This window comes from Lampris incognitus, chromosome 17 (genome assembly GCF_029633865.1).
Source record: "Lampris incognitus isolate fLamInc1 chromosome 17, fLamInc1.hap2, whole genome shotgun sequence".
Lineage (NCBI taxonomy): Eukaryota > Metazoa > Chordata > Actinopteri > Lampriformes > Lampridae > Lampris > Lampris incognitus.
Window position 1 is genome coordinate 30500412 of NC_079227.1, and position 8761 is coordinate 30509172.

General features: G+C 48.4%; 1 protein-coding gene across 1 annotated transcript; it reads left to right on the forward strand.

The window, feature by feature from the left end:
- The first annotated feature begins 1075 nt into the window (after positions 1-1075).
- Positions 1076-2500, forward strand: LOC130127976 (galanin receptor 2a). The gene is made up of 2 exons (XM_056297685.1): positions 1076-1422; positions 1864-2500. The coding sequence occupies exons 1-2, from the start codon at positions 1076-1078 to the stop codon at positions 2498-2500; spliced, it is 984 nt and encodes a 327-aa protein (XP_056153660.1).
- The last annotated feature ends 6261 nt before the right edge of the window (positions 2501-8761 follow it).

An 8761-nucleotide genomic window follows, 5' to 3' on the forward strand; every position in this document is an offset into this window, starting at 1 on the left:
AGCTGAGACTGGTGGAGAGGGTGGAAGGTTGGTGGAGAGGTGAGACTGGTGGAGAGGGTGGGAGGTTGGTGGAGAGGTGAGACTGGTGGAGAGGGTGGAAGGTTGGTGGAGAGGTGAGACTGGTGGAGAGGGTGGAAGGCTGGTGGAGAGCTGAGACTGGTGGAGAGGGTGGAAGGTTGGTGGAGAGCTGAGACTGGTGGAGAGGGTGGGAGGTTGGTGGAGAGCTGAGACTGGTGGAGAGGGTGGAAGGTTGGTGGAGAGCTGAGACTGGTGGAGAGGGTGGAAGGTTGGTGGAAAGCTGAGACTGGTGGAGAGGGTGGAAGGTTGGTGGAGAGGTGAGACTGGTGGAGAGGGTGGGAGGTTGGTGGAGAGGTGAGACTGGTGGAGAGGGTGGGAGGTTGGTGGAGAGCTGAGACTGGTGGAGAGGGTGGAAGGTTGGTGGAGAGGTGAGACTGGTGGAGAGGGTGGAAGGCTGGTGGAGAGCTGAGACTGGTGGAGAGGGTGGAAGGCTGGTGGAGAGCTGAGACTGGTGGAGAGGGTGGAAGGCTGGTGGAGAGCTGAGACTGGTGGAGAGGGTGGAAGGCTGGTGGAGAGCTGAGACTGGTGGAGAGGGTGGAAGGCTGGTGGAGAGCTGAGACTGGTGGAGAGGGTGGAAGGTTGGTGGAGAGCTGAGACTGGTGGAGAGGGTGGAAGGCTGGTGGAGAGTTGAGACTGGTGGAGAGGGTGGAAGGCTGGTGGAGAGCTGAGACTGGTGGAGAGGGTGGAAGGTTGCGCTGCAGCTGCATTGCCAAGTTGGCGCGAAATTGATTTTCTCTCTCTCTCTCTCTGTGTAAAGGATGGCCCGGCACTACTGAGTGTCCGAAGCCTGCCTTTTCCGTCCTTGTCGTTGCCGCTCTTTTTGCAACAGCGTCACGGCTTTCATTAAAACCCGTCATCGCGTTTTCAGCCCGCTGCTTCATCCGTGCGGAGAGGAACAACTCGCGCGCAAATGGACCCCGGCGTCTCCATCGACGCGGTGCGCATGTGGCTCCGTAGCGGCGCACCGATCGCGCAGTGAACTGGACCCGCGATGGGGATGGACACCTCTCCATCCAACTCCTCTTCGGCTGCATGGAAAGCGGAGGCAGTGGTCATTTCTCTGGTCTTTTCCGTCATTTTCCTCGTCGGCACCGTGGGGAACTCTTTGGTCCTCGCCGTCCTCTTTCGCAACGGCCAGATGAACACGAAGACGACCAACCTGTTCATCTTCAACCTCGGCGTCGCGGACCTGTGTTTCATTGTGTTTTGCGTGCCCTTCCAGGCCACCATTTACACCATGGACGACTGGATCTTTGGCCCCATCGTATGCAAAGTGGTCCACCTCGTTATTTTTGTGACCATGTACGCCAGCATCTTTACCCTGGCAGCTGTTTCCTTAGACAGGTGAGTCTCCAGCGCTCCTCCAACAGATGTAATACCAGATAGATAGATAGATAGATAGATAGATAGATAGATAGATAGATAGATAGATAGATAGATAGATAGATAGATAGATAGATAGATAGATAGATAGATAGATAGATAGACAGACAGATAGATCTTTGTAAGATTTAGCTTGCATATTGCATATAGGATTAAGAGCCATATTTTGAACATAATGTAAGATGTTTTGACATTGTCCACTAAGATTGCTCTCCATTGCCCAAAATTAAGCATAAACTTGGATTTACCAAATTTTATTGAACTTTCAAACAGATTATGCATGAGTACATCCACCCTTCCCGCTCCTTTAAGATTTCTTACACCACATCTTCGACAGTGTATGTGTAGCTAAATGCAAGTCATCTGCTGTGAAAATAAAAACAGTCTTCCTCATATACATAGGTATCTGGCCATTTGCTACCCGCTCCACTCCAGGGAGATGAGAACGCCCAAGAATGCCCTGACGTGTATTTGCCTGGTGTGGGTCGTGGCCCTGGTATTCTCTGCACCCTATCTCAGCTACTACAGACAAATGGACCTGGGCAGCGCCGTGGTCTGTATTCCCGCCTGGGAATCAAAGCCGCGCATAGCGATGGATGTTGTCACCTTCATCTTTGGCTACGTCATCCCCGTCTTGGTTCTCAGCCTGACGTACGCGCGCACCATCCGCTACCTGTGGACCAGCGTGGACCCCATGAAGGACATGTCCGAGTCCAGGCGAGCGAAACGAAAAGTCACGAAGATGATCCTCATTGTGGCCATCCTCTTCTGCCTCTGCTGGCTTCCCCATCACCTGGTCATTCTCTGCATGTGGTTCGGACACTTCCCCCTCAGCTACACCACCTATGTCCTGCGCATCCTCTCCCACCTGGTGGCTTACACCAACTCTTGCCTTAACCCCATTGTTTATGCGCTCGTCTCCAAGCATTTCCGCAAAGGCTTCAGGAAAGTCTTCAGCTGTGCGCTGAGGAAGCGGGTGGTCAACAAGGTGCACGTTCAGGTGGTGCACACGGTCAACACTATGGAGACGTCCAACTAGAGCTGGAAGTGTGGACAGGGCTGGTTTCCGGGCCAAAACGGGTGGAGACGGCTGCAGACGGAGGGAGAGCCAATGGAACAGCATTGCAGGATGAAGGCAAACAACACACACACACACACACACACACACCACTGTGTGTAGTCCCTCTTGGGGTGCAGCAGAGAATGAAGCCCCAAATGTGAAGGTCATGTGAGGCAGCACATTAACTCCTCTATGCACAGACTCACTTCTGCAGATTTATTAACGTGCCGGTGTTTCCGTCACAAGACCTTTCTCAAGGCATGTCCTTTACACAAACCAGAAATATGGTTGAGCGCCACCATCCACTGAAGAGGTGAATCTTTGCGTACAGGAGGAGTTATCTGTTACCTACGATGGATAGCTAGAGCCACGGAAACTGTGTGATAAAAGATGACTTGACCACAGAGTTAACAAGTGTCAAGCAAATACAAACACCCAAGAGATTTCAAGGCAGTATGGTGGATTAGTGGCTCGCGCTGCTGGCTTATCGCAAGAAGGCCCTGGCTGGGTTCAGTCCCAGACCTTCTGTATGGAGTTCGCATGTTCTCTCCGTCTTCACGGGGTTCCCCTGGGGGCACTTCGGGTTCCCTGCGTATTCCAAACACATGCACATTTGCTGAAGTCGAGGCTGTAAATTGCCCATAGGCGTGAATGGCATGTGGGCCCTGTAGTGAACTGGCAACCTGTCCGGGGCCCTGCCTTCCACCTTATGGGCAACATCAGGATTCTTCAACCTAAGCCCTAGCTTCCTAGCTTCAGGAGCCAAATTCTCCTTCAGATTCTCCTACCCATCGCTCGGTTTGACTCCTTACAAAAGGAAATTGGCTTAGGCTAAAAAATACCGGAATTTCCCTTTAAGTGGGCATATAGTAGAACGAATGAGTTAATGATTGAATAAGTGTTTAAAACCATAATAGCAAGTCCAATGCGTTGAGGTGTGAGTAATTTCTTAAAAAAATGGTGTTCTGACATGAAAAATGAGCAACGCCTTACAATATCTTTCTAATTTTGTCAAATCCATATTGTTTTTTCCTTTCTGGCTGTGTCTTTTTAACCCTTACCCAGGAGATGCACATGTAGCCAACATGTGGTTCGAGCTCCAGACACATTCGCAAGGTGCACACGAGTCAACAGATGTTGTGTAATGGATTTATGGATGGCCAAATTCTGAAGTACCTTCCCTGGAAATCACATAATCACCAACCAAGGTCAAACATGAACTCCCAAGGCCTTGCTAAGAGGACGTGTTCCCGGACCTTACTGCCTTTCTTTATGCTACAGCATGACAAAATAACAGTAATGTAATTTAATGTGCAGTAAATCCTGCCTCTGTTAATTCACCATCAAGCGTTTCCTGAATAATGACCATGTAAGTTTTATTTTGTCATTTAATGGCCAAGAGTACAAATAGCCATTAGGCATGTTTTCTCAGTCATGTGTAGGGGTTTATATCCCTGATATTCTCTGGTTATTTATTCTCGTGTTAATGTTATGCTGCGTGCCGCTGTCAGAAAGCGTACTCCTAAATTGCTTTTGCACATCAGCAGACAGCCTGTTGTGACTCATCAATCCTGAATATTACCAGCTGCTTCTGGCTGGTGCAGGTCTACTGTGTGCTGATAATGTGGTCTTGTCTGGACGGCTGTCAGATAACTGCTGGCTTGCTTGTACATGACAAATGTTGTCCCTTCCAGCCGCCGTCTTGATTTGAATTAACACGTCTCTGAAACACTCCTCTAAAATATTGCTGTGATTTTGTGATGTGCGTGTCAAGACTGTGGTGTGTGCATGCAGTCCTTTACAATGAAGTGTCTCAGAAATAAACCCAAACCTGGCTGTTAAACAACCTTCATTTAATCCCTGTCTCCTCTGAAAACAGGTTAAAAGTGATGTTGTGAGGTATCTCTAACATACCAATGTGTGCCATATGCTCCCTTGCAATGGTCCCCCTTTTTTTTCTCGCCAATTGTACTGGGCCAATTACCCCACTCTTCCGAGCCGTCCGGGTCGCAGCTCCACCCCCTCTGGGAGGGCTGCAGACTACCACATGCCTCCTCCGATACATGTGGAGTCCCCAGCTGCTTCTTTTCACCTGACAGTGAGGAGTTTCACCAGGGGGATGCAGCACGTGGGAGGATCATGCTACTTCCCCCAGTTCCCCCTCCCCCCTGAACGGGCGCCCCGACCGACCAGAGGAGGCGCTAGTGCAGCAACCAGGACACATACCCACATCCGGTGTCCCACCTGCAGACATGGCCAATTGTGTCTGTAGGGACGCCTGACCAACACGGGGATTCAAACCGGTGATCCCCGTGTTGGTGGGCAACGGAATAGACCGCCACGCTACCCGGATGCCCCCTCCTCCCCCAAGATGTTTCAAGCCCCCACCACCACCTCCAAGTCGATTATATTGCTCTCTGGGATTCAATGAATGAGTCATTCATGGTGACTCTCACACTCATCATTGAGGTCTCTAATAAAGCGTGAACACTTGGAGTACTGGCAGAGAGGGGTTCCACAAAAGGACAACTTGTCTGAGAAAAACTGACATACACGCCCATTGTCTCCCTATATAGACAAGGTTTGCATAACTATTAGTCCTCCTTTGGCCAAAAGTACTGACACCATTCTCAAAGCCCATCCTCGAATGCTGTCATCGTGAGCGGGAAGCTAATACAAAGAACGGACTATTTTATAGCTCTGTTGGTGCCAACAGACTACTGAGAGGTTGCAAACAAACCTTCCCTACTTGCTATGCATGCTAAATGAGACGAGTAAAAAGACACAACACAGGTAGAAATCGTGTTGATTCCCCTACAAACATCGTTATAACATACCATCAGCATACAGTGGCTTGCAAAAGTATTCATACCCCTTGAACTTTTCCACATTTTGTCACGTTTCGACCATAAACATAAATATATTTTATTGGAATTTTATGTGAAAGACCAACACAAAGTGGCACACAATTGTGAAGTACAAAGAAAATTATACAAGATTTAAAAAAAAAAATTACAAATAAAAAACTGAAAAGTGCGGTGTGCAAAAGTATTCAGCCCCCCTGAGTCAATACTTTGTGGAACCACCTTTTGCTGCAACTACAGCTGCAAGTCTTTTGGGGTAGGTCTCTACCAGCTTTGCACATCTAGAGACTGAAAGTTTTGCCCATTCTTCTTTGCAAAACAGCTCAAGCTCAGTCAGATGCGTTTGTGAACGGCAGTTTTCAGATCTTGCCACAGATTCTCAATTGGATTTAGGTCTGGACTTTGACTGGGCCATTCTAACACATGAATATGTTTTGTTTTGAACCAGTCCATTGTAGCCCTGGCTTTATGTTTAGGGTCGTTGTCCTGCTGGAAGGTGAACCTCCGCCCCAGTCTCAAGTCTTTTGCAGACTCCAACAGGTTTTCTCCCAAGATTGCCCTTTATTTGGCTCCATCCATCTTCCCATCAACTCTGACTATCTTCCCTGTCCCTGCTGAAGAGAAGCACCCCCAGAGCATGATGCTGCCACCACCATGTTTGACAGTGGGGATGATGGTGTGTTCAGAGTGATGTGCAGTGTTAGTTTTCCGCCACACATAGCGTTTTGCGTTTAGGCCAAAAAGTTCAATTTTGGTCTCATCTGACCAGAGCACCTTCTTCCACATGTTTGCTGTGTCCCCCACATGGCTTCTGGCAAACTGCAAACAGGACTTCTTATGGTTTTCTTTTAACAATGGCTTTCTTCTTGCCACTCTTCCATAAAGGCCAGATTTGTGCAGTGCATGACCAATAGTTGTCCTGTGGACAGATTCCCCCACCTGAGCTGTGGATCTCTGCAGTTCGTCCAGAGTCACCACGGGCCTCTTGGCTGCATCTCTGATCAGTGCTCTCCTTGTTCGGCCTATAAGTTTAGGTGGATGACCGTGTCTTGGTAGGTTTGCAGTTGTGCCATACTCTTTCCATTTCCGGAGGATGGATTGAACAGTGCTCCGTGAGATGTTCAAGGCTTGGGAAATCTTTTTATAGCCTAACCCTGCTTTAAACTTCTCCACAACTTTATCCCTGACCTGTCTGGTGTGTTCCTTGGACTTCATGATGCTGTTTGCTCCCCAATATTCTCTTAACAAACCTCTGAGGCTGGTACAGAACAACTGTATTTGTACTGAGATTAGATTACACACAGGTTGACTCTATTTAGTCATTAGGTCAACATTCGATCATTCAGCAATCATCAGGCAACTTTGAAGGCAATTGGTTGCACTCAGAGAAAAGGGGGCTGAATACTTTTGCACACCGCACTTTTCAGTTTTTTATTTGTAAAAAAACAATTTTAAATCATGTATAATTTTCTTTGTACTTTACAATTGTGTGTCACTTTGTGTTGGTCTTTCACATAAAATTCCAATAAAATATATTTATGTTTGTGGTCGTAACGTGACAAAATGTGGAAAAGTTCAAGGGGTATGGATACTTTTGCAAGCCACTGTATGTGCTGCAAAAGGAGACACGCTGGTGCCACCAAAGCCACCTGGAGGTGTGAGTATGAATGCAGGTTCTCGTTGTGCTCGACAAATGCCCTTCACTGAGTCGACTTGAGGTTATCAAAAGCATTTGCAGTTCCATCAACGTATTTGTCTATGTTTAAGAGTTTTTTGTGCCCTTTGGTCCTTAGTCATGTGATGGACTGGCGGCCTGTCCAGGGTGTCTCTCCGCCTGCCGCCCAGTGACTGCTGGGATAGGCTCCAGCATCCCGATGACCCTGATGGCAGGATAAGCGGTTTGGGTAATGGATGGATGGATGGGTCCTCTTAGTCATATCACACATAAACTTAAAGAACACAAAGCACCCATGAAGAACAAGGACCTCGTTGTGAAAACAGCCGTCCGTCCACTTTAGAGAACCCAGCTAATGCAATAAAACATGTCAAAATTTCAATTTTGGTTTTGCATGCCATGACTAACACTGTTCAAAGTCACCCATCAAGCTCTGCTGAGGCAAACTCCCAAGGTTCACGACCAGTCAACAGCCTTCAACTGTCTCGCAAATTTGTCAGAGGAGAAAAATCCTACGGTGCCAAATTTTCCGTGACTTTCTCATTGTACCCTCGTCTTGACGCGCGATTTCACACAATCTTGTAACAAACCTCACCCTGAAGTGTAAAGAATGCTGCTGAAGGACATTGATACTGCTGCTATTGAACACTGTGTACAGCAGCTGCAGGGTTTGCTGTGGCCTCGGTTCATCAAGCCCATTTATCACCAGGGAAACACAGCCTTCCCCATCTCTTGAGAACGCAGTCCTCTCCAAACATGCCCCCCGACAGGAAGCAGTGGCTGCACGTCGTGATTCAGCACGGCTGCGCCGAATTCAGGCATATGAGAACTTGGTTTTTAATGCAAAGACCTGCTGAGGGTAATGTGTTTAACACACTGTTCTCACCTAACCTCACAAGTCCTCACAAGCCCATGTGAAGACAACATGTCCAAATCCTGAGTCTCCCTTTGACTTCAAGTCATGTTATCTCCAAGTCTTTAAGAGGACCAGGCGATGTTAGTGGATGAGAGGATCTGAAGTTGGCAGTAAAGATGCACCATCTGTGAAGTGGTCCAAATAAAGCACTGACTCACTATCTAACAAGTGACAAGCCTCGAGAGAATTCTGCTCAAATCCATCCATCCATCCATTACCCGAGCCCATCATCCCAATCGGGGTCACGGGGATGCTGGAGCCTATCCCAGCAGTCATTGGGTGGCAGGCGGGGAGACACCCTCGACAGGCCACCAGCCCATCACACACACACACACACACACACACACACACACCTAGGGACAATTTAGTATGGCCGATTCACCTGACCTACGTGTCTTTGGACTGTGGGAGGAAGCCGGCGCACCGGAGGGAACCCACGCAGACACGGGGAGAACATGCAAACTCCACACACAGGACGACCCGGGACGACCCCCAAGGTTGGACTACCCCGGGGCTCGAACCCCGAACCTTCTTGCTGTGAGGCGACCACACTAACCACTGCACCACCGTGCCGCCTATTTACTCATGTAACAACTATAAATCCCCAAAGATAATTGCTATTTACATTGCCTTCAGGAGGTAGTCATTGCCCGTTTCCATTATAGGTTTGGATTTTAACACTTGTTTTCCTTTCGCTTCACTTATAGAATAAATAGCCCACGACACATTTGTGAAGCAAAACTTTATTTCAGAGCATTTGTTTTTCAAATATGAAAGATGTGTCG